General features: G+C 43.2%; 2 protein-coding genes across 2 annotated transcripts; both read left to right on the top strand.

The window, feature by feature from the left end:
- Positions 1-1,055: 1,055 nt before the first annotated feature.
- Positions 1,056-5,590, top strand: LOC103971744 (probable ADP-ribosylation factor GTPase-activating protein AGD8). Its single transcript, XM_009385850.3, has 7 exons — positions 1,056-1,216; positions 1,382-1,500; positions 2,862-3,300; positions 3,604-3,858; positions 4,372-4,491; positions 4,942-5,040; positions 5,221-5,590. The coding sequence occupies exons 1-7, from the start codon at positions 1,148-1,150 to the stop codon at positions 5,326-5,328; spliced, it is 1,209 nt and encodes a 402-aa protein (XP_009384125.1). The 5' UTR covers positions 1,056-1,147; the 3' UTR covers positions 5,329-5,590.
- A 2,311-nt stretch (positions 5,591-7,901) lies between these two features.
- On the top strand, positions 7,902-9,410 carry LOC103971743 (protein RGF1 INDUCIBLE TRANSCRIPTION FACTOR 1-like). Its single transcript, XM_009385849.3, has 4 exons — positions 7,902-8,055; positions 8,163-8,363; positions 8,598-8,813; positions 8,911-9,410. The coding sequence occupies exons 1-4, from the start codon at positions 8,002-8,004 to the stop codon at positions 9,145-9,147; spliced, it is 708 nt and encodes a 235-aa protein (XP_009384124.2). The 5' UTR covers positions 7,902-8,001; the 3' UTR covers positions 9,148-9,410.
- The last annotated feature ends 4,987 nt before the right edge of the window (positions 9,411-14,397 follow it).

Here is a 14,397-nt window from a genome sequence, read left to right as displayed (position 1 = left end):
CTCTACCTTCGGCCTTGTTGGTGTAAACAATTTTTTGCCGTGGCCTCGGGGCCGACGCGGCTCGTTTCAGGGCCGAATGGCGGGGATCTTCGCTCGAGGTCTCTTGGGGGTCGTCGACGCGGTCGGTCGCAGGGATCGGGGTTCGTCGGGATGTCCCGTGGGGAAGGCTTCCACTCCTTGGCATCCCGAGGAAATAGTTTCGTCTTCTTACCTGCACACAGGTCGGGTCGGAAGCTCGGCCCGACCCCTCCGACGATCAAGTTAGTGAGGGGAGTGGAGTGGCGTGGTGTTTGCGTGTGTCTCTCCCTCTCTCCATCCCCCGAGACGAGGGTATTTATAGGGGAGTTTACTGTTACCTGATGTGCCCGCTTGCAGGGGGCAGGTAGCGTCTGACACCGACGTTGGCGTGAAGGACTGAGCTTAAGCAGGTCGTTAATATATCTCGATCGACGTGCCGATCAATTTAACCAGGTGCTGTCGGGTCGTGAGGCGTCATCTGGGGTAGCTGACGTCAGCCCGGGTCTTATCATAATTATTATCCTCATCAGGCCCTAATAGTTTACGCATGTGGTCTTTGATCACCTCGTATGTTAGTCGTTTTCATCCTCCTTGTTGTGTCTTTAGCAAAGGGGGTTACAGGCAAAGGCGAGACGTATGGGATTTCGATGATGCAGGGTTAGTCATTAGCTAGTAGGGGTCATCAACCAACGAACAACTCTCGATGGTCTTCTTCGTCCTCTTCGGCCATTGCGAATATGATAAGCGAAGAGTTGGAGAATGCACGGAGGTCGTCAGTGTGTAGGTTCCCAATGAAATAGGATCATCGGCTAGCGTTAATTCTGAACGGTTTTCATTTACCTTTTTCGATCATCACGGATACGATGAGAGATACCAAAGATAAAGGCAGATATAAGGGGAAAAAAATATTTTCCTGAAGATGGAAAGCTCATATATATATATATATATATGAACGAATCAAAATAAGGCCGGTCCGGTCCCTTTAGATTGCACAGTAATTATAATTATAAGCGTTTAAAAAAAAATATTATTATTAAACCGACTACTTTCGGGTTCCGAATCTCTAGCCTGCTCTCCTCTCTCCCGTCTGGGGCGAACATCCACGAAAGCCTTCCTCCCGTCGTCGTCAATGGCTTCTGATGGCTTCGCCGACAAGAACGCCGTGTTCAGAAAGGTCAAATCCAAGCCCGATAACAAGGTAACCCGCTCAAGATGCGTTGCTGTTACTTTCTTGTGTTTCGTTCCTTGATTTTGGATCGACTTCCTCGTGTCCCTCTGCTGGAATCGATTGGGTCGCTGGGATCTCCAGCGAGGGCCTTCAGATCTGATTATTTCTCGCCCGTGGATCTCTTTTCCTTTGCAGATGTGCTTCGATTGCAACGCGAAGAACCCGACGTGGGCGTCGGTGACCTACGGGATCTTTCTATGCCTCGATTGCTCTGCCGTTCACCGCAGCCTTGGTGTGCACATCAGCTTCGTAAGGTATCAGAATGTTATGCTCGTTGCTTTTGCTAAATCTAAGAAATAGGGCAGTTCCTTTTTTTTTTTTTTAAAGGTTTTAGGAGTTTGAAAACTTGTATCGATATCTAAATGCATAAAATGTTTTGTGGGATGTTATTGTCGATCTATTTCTTTTTATATGTTCTTGAAATTACGTAATCCACTTTGGTCGGTTCAACTTCAAATGATACACACGGAGGATGCCTGCAGGGGACAATGAATATCCACTTGCTTTTGCTTTTAAGATAGTAGATCTGTAATGTAAGTTGCATTAGATATTTCCTCGCAGTCCTGCTTCATTTGAAGGCTAATTTTCTAGTTCATTTCCTGATCCATCTGTATAATGATGTTTAAAGTTTTTAGGAGAAGTAATTGATTGTGTTTTAATTGTCTTTGTTTTTTATCCTTTTTTGGGACCTGAAAAATTTTCAACTTGATATTCATCAGTAATAGAGTCTATTGGATTGCATGATGAGCTAACTTTACAGTTTAACCTGTGTTTGCCTGTAAAATATTCTAAACGCGATGTCTATGTGGAGAATATATTGTCAGAAAACCCCTTTTTTTGCGTTTTTTATTGAGATGATGGAAATTGATTTGCCCATTTTGAGCTAGTGCTAAAACTCTAGTTGGTTATGACCAAGTTATAACACTTGAAGATTTGTTCAGGCGCTTTGACACAGTTGATTTAAAAATAATAGTTGTTATGGAACTTCTATTCCTACACTGATTAAGTTCATAAATTGTTTCAGAACCTTATTGGCCGACAGTAGAATTCTTCCAAAGTAAAATGGATAGAAGTACATCATATGAGAAAGACCTTATATGATTTTTCATATAGAAAAGCTGTTTTATTTTAAACTTATATGAATGTGGATTTGCAATTTGATAAACCGGATCGAAGATGAGGTTGAAGTTTGGCTCTTGAGACTTCAGGGATGGCTAACGTTGATTTACAGAATTAAAATGAACTGGTAGTTCTCTTGTTAGCAAGTTGGTGTGTCTTAAACAAATTTCAAGTTGACCTTAGTTTATTACAAGAGTACTATTTCGCATCTTCTAATAATGGAAAGTGCTGCATAATCCGTATATTTGTGATATGCAGATCAGAAGGATCAAATGAGATGGAAATCTTGCTGTAGTAACTACAAGGGCTGATCGTACTAATATTGTTCTTTAATTTCTACCTGAAGATTTCCATGACATGTTAGCATTACTTACATGCTTATTTATCGGATGTCCAACATGTTCAATGTCTTTAAGCATTTTATTTAGATCCTGATGGCTTCTTCTGGAGGTGCTTGCATGAGTCACTGTTAAATGTGTTATTTGATGCTGTCTAGGTCTACAAATTTAGACTCTTGGACTCCTGAGCAGCTGAAAATGATGGTGTTTGGAGGCAACAACCGCGCACAAGTTTTCTTTAAGCAGCATGGATGGACAGATGGTGGCAAGATTGAGGCCAAATATACATCTAGGGCAGCAGAATTGTATAGGCAGTTACTTACCAAAGAGGTTGCTAAGAGCTCTGCTGAGGATACTGGATTACCTGCATCACCTGTTGCAGCATCCCATTCACCACAAGCATTGAATGGACTTCATGAACTCAAGCCCGCAGATACACCCGATGATAATCCAAATGTGGCATATGAGACTGAAACTACCCGATCCCCTAAAGCTCCAGTTCGTTCTGCATTTATAAGTTCTGTTAAGAAACCGATTTATACAAAGAAGTCTGCAAGCAAGACTGGAGGGCTTGGTGTCAGGAAGCTCACGACAAAGGTAAATTTATGCCTCTGCAAGTTAGTAGATCAATAGGTTTTGTGAGGCATTATTCCTGCCATTTTTTGTTGGACTTGTTTGTCTTTGCTTAATTTCAGATTTTTATCGAGTATTTTATTCTTTTGATGTTCTGCATATTCTATGGTAAATGCTTCTATGGTGTGTGTATATGTGCATATATATATGAATTGTACAAATTATGTATTTGAATATGAATTATCAGAATAGAACACTTTCACTATAACCTTTTCTTTTTTTTGGCTGAATCTGCTGTCTTCACATTAACTGTTAATTTCTTTGCAGCCAAATGAAAGTCTTTATGACCAAAAGCCTGAAGAACCAGCACCCGTGGCAGTGCCAGCTAATTCTAACGGGACAATTGGTCAGTCATTTCCTTCTCGATTTGAGTATATGGAGGACACACCTTCCATCGAGGGCACTGGTGGCTTTGAAGTGATCAATCATGTTGCTCCACCGAAGTCTTCAAGCTTTTTTCAAGACTTTGGAATGGATGGTGGATTTCAGAAAAAATCAAGCTCCATTTCTTCAAAAGTACAGGTAATACTGTTTTGTTACCATTTTCTGTCAATTTGGTTGAATGATGTCCCTCTTTCTTTCTCTAATGGAGACTTTCTGATTTTTTTTAAAAAAATAACTATGTGCCTGATGGATTCATATCTAGACATTGATCAAGTCCAAAGTAACCTTTTTGATGTCGTGGAAGTTATAAATTTTTTCTACCCTGTCAAAGCATCATACTGTGTCCTTGATTAGATGATAAATTATACCATAGAATCTTATTACTACCATAGTGTGAAAGTGGTTGAGAGAAAAATGTCATTTGTTGAAGGCAACACAGGTAATGGGCAGGTTTGTTTTGGCATTTGATATAAGGGCCTACAATAGTGAGAGGTTCATTGTGGTTATTTTAGCAGAGGCTATGAACAGATGACACTTAATTTAGAAGAGAGAAAATTGTCAGCACAATTCTTAAATGCAAAAAAGTGATGATATGCTTGTACAAATCTTACAATTTTCTTATAATTTGTTTTTTGTACTTTTGATTACCAGGTACAAGAAGGTAATGAAGCAAGACAGAAATTTTCAAATGCAAAATCAATATCATCAGCCCAATTCTTTGGTGATGAGAACAGAGCTAGTGAGGCCCAAATATCGTTGGAAAAATACACGGTATGTGCTTTTTCCACCATCATATTATATTTGTTGAATCAAGGAGATTTGTGAGCCTTGATAGCAGGATCGTAGAAATGTGATGTTACTAGATGTACGTAGTTGGTCGACTCTGCTAGCAACCAATGCCTTCCAGGCTCTGGAAGTGAGGAGAATACTCCAAAATAAATGTACTGACATGGTTATTGGCCTGGGAGACACATTTATCAGTTGCTCTTCAGTTTAGGTGCCTTCTATTTTGTGATTATTATTTTTGAGACTCCTTATTCTCATTGGAGCTTCAGCAAAACTTTGTTGCATCAGTTGCTGGTATTTCCTCATGATCTCCTATGATATGGATATTCCGTACCACTAATAAAAATTTGATTTGGTTAAAAACCTGATTGGTACCATGTTGGAGTTTGATAACCTTTCGAGTGTTCACGCTGGCTTATACCACCTTTTATGTAGGGGTCAACATCCATTTCAAGCGCCGATCTCTTTGGTCGTGAAAATGATTCGGGACTCGACCTGACTGCTGCAGACCTAATCAACAGAATCTCCTTCCAGGTACTTTCTATACTGTAGGAAAACCTGCTCGGCTAGCATTTACATTGTCAATATCTCATCTAAATATCTCTCCGCGTACATTCCTCTTACCAGATTTCTGCAGGAGGGTGTGTGTGTGTGTGTGACATTTTTTTAAATCTTTTGTCGAGGTACTCAATAACATGTGCTTTGCTTCTCTAGGCATCACAAGATATATCATCGCTGAAGAACATAGCGGGGGAGACTGGGAAGAAGTTGTCGTCTTTAGCCTCCGGTCTGATCAATGACTTCCAGGCCAGAATGCTTTGAGTACGCTGCCTAAGGTCACATTCGTATACCATGTTCAACAGCTAGCTGATCGATAAACAGCTTCTTATCTTCTCTAGAAATTGCTTGTCCGACGTCAAAAGCTTAAATTTATCTTCCTTTTGTTTTTTTTGTTTTTAATTCCTTTTGAGTTGTATTAATAAACCTCAGTAGTTGCTTTGCGCTGCCGACTCAGGCGATGCAGTTGGAGCTACGTAACCATACTAGTAACTGTCTTCCTCAGAAGTTTATATGCTCTTCTATATTTCCCGAGGCATCGGTGACACAAACCATAACAGAGACGTGTCGAGTGTTGGCTTCTACCGCCGACGCCTCCTCTATTTGTTGGTCGTGATATAGATGCTCAAACGGAGACGGGAGGAGGGAAAAGAGGAAGAAGGCTCGTCATGATGCGCGCTGTATGTACGAGCAGTGGAACCTACTCTCCTCCCCTTGTCGAGCTCTAACACGACCACAAATCTGGTGGTGCTTCTGCGACCTCTGGAACTAGCAGGATCTAGTCCATCGAGACCGAACGCCGTAAGATGGTCCGTTCCCTATTCTTCCACATCTTTTTTTTATCACTATTAATTGAATGCGTCTCTCGTCAGTCAGTGGATCGGATCTTAGTTGGATCTGATGCCCATGTCGTTTTTCTCGTTGTCCAACCAATTTATCTGACATCTTTTCATCGTTTACCAATGGGACCCAGGCTTGATTGACCGTTGACGAACCTGACGATTCGAAGGAACTATCTCCTGTGAACTTTTGACCCACCTACCCACCCACCCCCCAATCTGCGTTAGCGTTCGATGGGATGAGAGATTCGGCATTGCGTTGCTCCGGTAATATCCATAGAATGTAAAACATTGATGTCCTCACAAGATCCAAGGAAGGGCCGTCACATACTGTTTCCTCGGTAAAGAAAAAGAAGCGGACAGTCACCACCTCCTTTCTCTGCACATGGGGGCACTTCCCCCGATCCTCCTCCTTGGGCCACCACACCCATCTTCATCACCTTCCTCAAGGGCAAAGTCAGAAGAAAAACGGCAGAACAAGACACGGATCCTTCTCCCTGTCCAAACGCCCACTGCCGCTACCACACCTCTTGTTCTCTGTTCATCTTCTTCTGCGGCCCCCAGGTGGGAAGCGTGCTTGTGCTTGTTGTGCTTGTCAAGGTCATCACCAACACCAGGTTCTCCAAAACCTGGCCCCACCCCACACCACAAAATTCTTGTGCGGTGGAAGAATTAGTCTCCACAGTAGCCCCACCATTGCTAACCTCTTCCATGGCATTAGCTCCAAGGTTTCATGAGCCATGCATGATCCATCTCCAACATGTAGAAGCAGCAAAGTGATGAGAACCTCCACGATTTAAATGTTCCTCCTATCCTTGTTTATAGATGAAATTATTCTGGTGGATGAATGGTGGTTTCTTCTTGGCGTGACCTCAGCACTGGAAATTTTGGCATCAACCCGTAAGGGAGAGAGGGGTGGGTTGAGTGAATCATGGAGCGATGATTTGCGGTTAGATTGTCCATTTTATGGTGGTGGCCAAGTTAGGCTCAGATACCCTCCCTCACCACAAAAGGATGGGGGAAAAAGGAAAGGGCATGGTTGTTGTGGGATATCCACAAAGAGCATGGTGGTTGTGGCCAAGTTTGGTTCGCTAAAGCAATCAATCATATAAAATTATAATTAAATATCCTCATCCTCGTCATCTTTTTTTCTTGCTGTCATAATAATTAAGTGCTTCACGAACTCAAAATCCGATCCACACAATTAAAGAAAGATCCACTAATCTCTGTTCATTATGTTGGGAAGTTCTAATATTATCTATCATATGCGAAATATGATTGATCATTGAAAGTATTTGAGTCGAGAAATCTAAAATCTAAACCGTAACGAGTAATGCACAGTATGTAAAACCAAAGAGGAGGGTGGGTAGTGGAGCCCGTTGCATATGTATGAAAGGAATCATTTCATTTCATTTCATTTCATTTCTTCTTTGTCGAGAGAAGAATGAGATAACTAATTTCTTCTTCAATCTTAGAAAATTGATACAAATAGTGATATGAAAAAGGAATAAGAGAGTATTTTAATTGTCGATTAGAAAGAATATATGATGTAAATAAATCCTACGATAACAATTGTTCACATTAATATATCAAAGATATTTCTCCCACATCGATCGGAGAGAAGGGTCGACTTATCTCAGCCAACAAAGGATATATGTGGTTCGACCCTTGATGCTTCGATAGGGTCGACCGATCTCATCCTCTAATCAAATATCATGGTATCATAACTTTGGCCACTAAGCAAATGCGGTGTAAGGAACAGCCTTTTGATTCCAGATCTGTACATGGCATCCTAGTGATTAGTCCCCAAATCCATGCCCTAATCGAGTAAGAAAAAGGTATGTAGAAGTCGATTAAAGGAGAGGTTGAATCGACCAGCATTGGCAGGAAGAAAAAAGGGGGTCTTAATCTAATGGGAATGTGACGGAAGACAGACTTGTCGCTTGTGATCAACTCGGCAGAGAGAGAGAGTGTGGATAAGAACGGACAATATCTCCCGCGTGTCTACAAAAGGCCTCACGCCCTCCCCTTGTTCTCATATGCCTGCCTTGATGCTCCTTCGTTTCTCTGCTCCACTGCAAGCTTGAGAAAGATCGAAATGGTGATCGACCAGGAATCCCCCAACAAAGAGCTCGATCTCAAGAATAGACGAGTATGTTGTCGATTCTCTTTAGTGCCAAAGATGCTTCCTTTCTCCTTCTACTTCTGATAAGCGGTTGTCTTTTGCTGGGGGTTGTCGATGGGTATCGGTCCGATCAGGGAGGAGGAGGAGGGCTGGAGGATGACAGCCGGTGCCCCCGCTGGCTGCGCCCGCTGCTGACGACGAGGTTCTTCATCCAATGCAATCTCCACGCGGACTCCAACAAGAGCGAATGCAATAGGTACTGCCTCGACTGCACCAACGGCGCCCTCTGCTCGCTCTGCCTCGCCCATCACCACGGCGGCCACCGCACCACCCAGGTCCGTTCCTTCTCCTGCCATCAGAATGGCGGCTTATTTGCGGATTCGATCCGATGGGTTGCTACTCTGTTCCTTCTTACCGGTGAAGGTGGCACCTTTCCGCAGTGGTTCTTCCGCTCAAAATGCTATCTTGTATTACCGACGATCAATCGCTACTGCTAATCTTTCTCTACCTGACGAGAGAAACCGGTGGCTTTGATTGCCCGTCTGATGACCGGTGATTCGGTGATGCAGATACGGCGATCGTCCTACCACGACGTGATCCGCGTTTCCGAGATCCAGAAGGTGTTGGACATCACCGGCGTGCAGACGTACATCATCAACAGCGCCCGCGTGGTGTTCCTGAACGAGCGTCCCCAGCTGAGGCCCGGCAAGGGAGTCACCAACACCTGCGAGGTCTGCGAGCGGAGCCTCCTCGACTCCTTCCGCTTCTGCTCCCTCGGCTGCAAGGTCCATCCTCTCTCTCTCTCTCTCCATCGGATTACATATCCCTCGGCCTCCATCATGGAGTATTGCGACTAACTGTTTGTCGGAACGGTTCCTTCAGAGAGCCGGCACAGCCAACGATCACAGCAAGAAGAAGTCAATGAAGCAGAAAGCAATGGCGGCGGCGGCACCTTCGGACTCGGAAGAGTCGTACGCTAGCAGCCGCGGGAGCGAGAAGAGCAACGTGAGTCAGGGCTTCACCCCATCCACCCCGCCGCCGGCCGGCACCCGGAGCGCCAAAAGGAGGAAGGGCATTCCCCACAGGGCCCCCTTTGGTAGCCTCCTGTTGGAATTCTAGGTCGCGCTCATCACCACTAGCTATAGTGTCATCGCTACCAAGTCAACCACTCCTATCTACCAACACAGCAAGCCTCATGATAGCAGCTGAGGATCACCCGTTCTCCTGGAGGTCGGCCTACCTTATGCTCACGCATACGGTATTACTTACTAGTGGCAAGTCGTTCATGTACTACTACTTTCCGGTGACTGTGTCATTTTACGATATGATGGATGATGATGCATGGGAGGGTTCTCCTTGTCCCAAAGTTTTGTGATGATATATATAGTTCGTGTACAAAGGATAGGAATGTGTACTAAAATTACTCGAAGTCGAGCAGAGCAAACGTGCATATGACCGCGACGATGTGGAGAATTCTATGCTGTGATAGGAAATGTTGTTGATGGGGGTATTGGATTTGACGACAAGCAGAATAACTTGCTGTGCTCGTGGCGTCGTCCCGTGACTCTCCCGTGGACATGTCCGCCATTGCCATCCCCGCCTCCGAGAGGGGTTGCGTGTATCTGCCGCGGCGGGTGCACGTGGCGACGTCGCATCGGACGCTCCTCGCATGAGGACCCATCGCCACTCGTTGATGTGGTTCTCTCTGCCCACCGGTCCGCCGCCCCCCAAGTGGACTTCTTGATTGGGCGGTCCCGCCGTGACCGACCCCCTTGCGATCAGCAGTCGACGGCTAGCTCGGAAATGATGTCACACGTTCACAGTGTAAAGATTCTCGTTTTCCATCACGTTGCTTCCATGCTTATCACCAACACATAATATTAATATATTGTGATACAGTACATGGATCTCATCACGCATATGAATCCCGCCGGGTGGGGGCCTCCGGAACACTCCCTCCGACGCGAGCTGTCATCGGTTTGCTGGATCAACGCCACAAGGAACACGCTTTCCAGGGAAGTGGAAGCCGGGAGGGCCCGATGCTGTTCTTGTTCTCCTTTTATGTGTGGTAGCACAAAGTCTCCCAACCTACTTTACTGTTTACATCGGCACACGAGGTCTCGTATTGACGCCAAATCATATCTAATCATAAGTTCAACTTGCAAGAGCTGCAGAAGCCAATTTGAGGTCGTAAATTACAACACCGAGAAGGCTTGTGGCGGTGGGTGGACAAGTGTTTCCCAGGGAAACGGATCACTGCTCTGCCGACTGCGTTGTGTCGTTCTACCGATTCGTTCACACCAATTTAGGATGGAGTAGCGAGCATCTTTGCCTGTACCTCAAGTGTGGGCACCACTAGAGTACTTGGTGGGAGGTTGGCAGAGCACCGATGCCCAAATAACCTCGGTGAGGTGACACGATCTCCACTAGCTTCCTTCATGCGCCAAGCCACCATGCCTTGCTTCTCCGACTGTCCTCAGCCATGGTCTACCGGGACGAAGGTCCCTGCACACCAGGTGTTTGCTGGTGTCCCCTGGCCCAGCTTTGACATCTTCTGCACACTTCCCAGCCTTACAATTGCATGATGACAAGGACTCATTTGGATATCAGGCAAATCCAACATAGGAATCCCAGTCGTACACGCTACCTTTGACTCGGACTCCCCTATCAGATGCAGGGGTGGGTTCCATCAATAGCTCGAAAGCGGCCTTCCAACGCCCAATGTTTCTCACCGGAAGGTGTATCTAGCCATCCTTTTCCAGCTCGTCAGATATAGCTGCCTGAGCTGTGGACGAAGTCTTGGAATGGGCTTTTAGTCTTTATGCCAAGCTTATATGGAACTACAAGCATCGAATTCACCGGGAGAGTGTGTTCGTACCAGCTTGGAATGGGCTTTTACTCTTGTATTAAGCTTTTATGGAACTACGGGCATCGAATTCACTGGGAGAGTGTGTTCATGCCAGCTTTCAAACCATAAACTCCATTCATTCCGATTAGAAAATTATTTTTGATTAATCATATATTATTACCATGTAACACCCAAAAAATAAGAGAAGGTAATTTTTTTTTTACATTTATGATGAGAAAGATAATAAAAAATTTTCTTCATATTATTTACGATTATGTATAAAAGTTTATCTTTGATAAAGAGAAAATAAAACTTCTTTTAACTATTCTTGTCTACACTTATGAGTTACTAACGTGAACACCAGAGGGATTATATCAAAAAATCTCTTTCAACCTCGATCTTCATGTAAGTGACACCTAAGGAGTTTGAAGTTTCCACCTTAGATATACCTCAAACAATCCTACGCATATGGGTTTAAACCATGTCGGGTTAATTAAGACGTTAACGATATTTTTTTCTCCTAACATTTTTGATGCTAGAATAAAGGTCTAATTTTGTAAGAATGAATGCCCAAGGGAGGAGGCTCCGCCTCCAATTTATAACCCAAGGGCGACGTTGGACGTGGACGCATCAACCTCCACACAAGCGTCGATACAATATTTGCATCTATTCAATAACCCAAGGGCGACGTTGAGTCACCTATTCATACCCACTGAGGTATTCTTGAACTTCACCCAACAAGTATAAATGCTAATGAGTATGATACAAGCTGTAGCTCCGCTCTTGCCCCAGTTAACCCAACAGGCAACATCATTGCCTCAACTATAGTCAACAATTCAATTGACACTAGCATCAACACCCATTGAGGTTCTCCCACCCGACGTAATACCAATATCTTAAGATCACACGAGGCCCTCGAGCCACCGGTCGAGCAAACATCTTGTTCCCCAACTACGGAATTCAATAAGCCCCTATACCACCATCTTGTTCCACATGAATCCTAAACTTAATCGTTAGATTCGACAAATGATTCCTTGAGAATTCAACTATGATAAATAAATCAATGTTTAGAAGAATTACGATGAAATTCCAATAATCTATAGTGGAAGGGTCGATCAACCCCACCTCAAGTTGGTCATCATTCACCAACGACATCTAGAAGGAGCCAATCCTAATCAATTTTTGTCTTCCATTATTAGAAGCCTTCGACGGTAATACTAACTTGCTCGAGCATATCATTGCTTTCTGTGCTCAAATGTCATTATATGGTATTTCTGATGCCTTAATGTGATATGCCTTCCTATCTATTTTAAAAGGCTTAGCATGAGAATGGTACACCCATCTGAAATCGCTTTATATCAATTTCTTTATTCAGCTCATTAGGGAATTTGAGTTTTATTTTCTCGGGAATATATACTCGAAATCATCGACGACACTGCTTCTTCGACTTAGATATGGGAAGGAGGAGACGCTCTCGGATTTCATCGCTCGATTCACCTACTAGATTCGAGGCATGTAAGATGTACACACATCACTTATCATACAGACCTTCATGATGAGACTTAAGCCATATTGTCTTTTTTTTATCATTGGTAGAGAGGCCATCGATAATGATACCCAAAGTACTCCAACGAGCCAATCAATATATCGTGACTAAGGTAATAGTCTCGGATAAATACAAAGAGATATGCAAAAGGTCGAGATGGATCAGCTATAATCTTCGGCAATCCCATGGCTACCACGACAACAAAGAAATGACAAACCCAAATTGCCTTGCTCGAGGCTCGAGTTAACCCCCTTGAATATGATCGAAACTAAACTCTTTTTACATATAAAAGAGATAAGACTCTTAAAAACCCTCAATCGATAATGACTCCGTTAGAAAAGAGAGATAGATCCAAGTGCTATCACTTCCATCGAGATTATGGCCATGACATGAAAGGTTTTCATGACTTAAAATAACAGATTAAAAGAACTCGTTCGTTAGAGACACCTCAAGCGATTCATTCGAAGGCATCAAGAATCTTCACCTTGACCTTAGAGATTGATAGAAAGACATATTGACATCAAAATTAATGAACTCACCTTAAGAGGAGATAGCTCCTTGAGTCGTAAAGCTTATGCTTGAGCTACCATTGAAAAGCGCTCACAAACGAGAGGTGATTCTGAAATAATCTTCAAAGAGGAAGAGATATATTAGCTTGATCCAAACCATGATGATGCCTTAGTCGCCTCCATAAGGATGATCAACACTCGAGTGAATAGAGTCATGATAAATACAGGTAGTTTTGCTGATATCCTCTATTTTGATGCTTTCTAAAAGCACAGGATCTTGATTAATAACTCACCTCACTCCTATGACTTCTTCACTTATGGAGTTCATTCATGACTCGCACTCGATCTCTCCTCTTAAGACTATGAATCTACACGTCACGTTTGTGGATGAGTCGTGCTCCAAAATGGTGATGATCAAATTTATGATGGTCGATATCCTGTCGACATACAACATAATTATAGGATGACCCACATTGAATAGGCTGAGGGTGACAGTGTCAACCTACCACATGGTGATGAAGTTCCTAATGAGAGTCAATATTATAGAGCTATGAAATAACTCGAAGGAGTCATGCTAGTGCTACCTTACGACGGTCTCCCTACTGAAGAAGGCACAATCCAAGATATCACCTATGGACGCTTCAAATTTCACCAAATCCCTCGTACACACGAAGTCGATGGAATCATTGATTGAGGCACCCCTAAACAAAACCCATCTCGATTAAGTTGTCAAAGTCGAGATGACACTTCATGAAGAGAAATGAGTGTAACTTATCAATTTTTTTTAGAAAAAACATTAAGGTGTTCAGATAGTCACTAAAAGATATGTTGGGATCCAACCCAGATATAGTCCAACATCACCTAAATATTTCTTCCAAAGCACGATCAATGAAACAAAAGCATCATAAGTTTGCTCTAGACCGCCAACAGACAATCAATGAGGAGATTGATAAGTTGTTAAGAGTAGGGTTTATCATCAAGGTGCAGCACCCATGATGGCTCGCCAATGTTGTATTCATTAAAAAGTCTAATGACAGTTAAAGAATATGTGTTGATTATATCAACCTCAACAAAGCATGCCTGAAGGACAATTGTCCTCTTCCTCATATTGATCATTTAGTTGATGTAACATTGAGTCATGAGCTCTTTACATTTATGAATGTATTCTCAAGATATAACCAAATAAGGATTGCATTAGAGGTTCAAAAATGCACTTACCAAGGCATATACTATTACCAAGTCATGTCATTCAGGTTGAAAAATGTAGATGCAACATAACAAAGGATAATGAACAAGATGTTCAAGCAACAAATTTGGAGGAACGATTGAATCACATTTGACAGATTTAGCTGACACATTTTGAGTTCTAAAGAAGTTCAACATGCTCCTCAATCCCACCAAATACGCTTTCGGAGTCAACTCATGAAAGTTCCTTGGATTCATTATTCATCGAAGGAGAATTGATG

Source organism: Musa acuminata, chromosome BXJ3-11 (assembly GCF_036884655.1).
Source record: "Musa acuminata AAA Group cultivar baxijiao chromosome BXJ3-11, Cavendish_Baxijiao_AAA, whole genome shotgun sequence".
NCBI classification, from domain to species: domain Eukaryota; kingdom Viridiplantae; phylum Streptophyta; class Magnoliopsida; order Zingiberales; family Musaceae; genus Musa; species Musa acuminata.
Note: the sequence above shows the minus strand (reverse complement) of the source record. Positions and strands in the feature narration are given on the sequence as shown.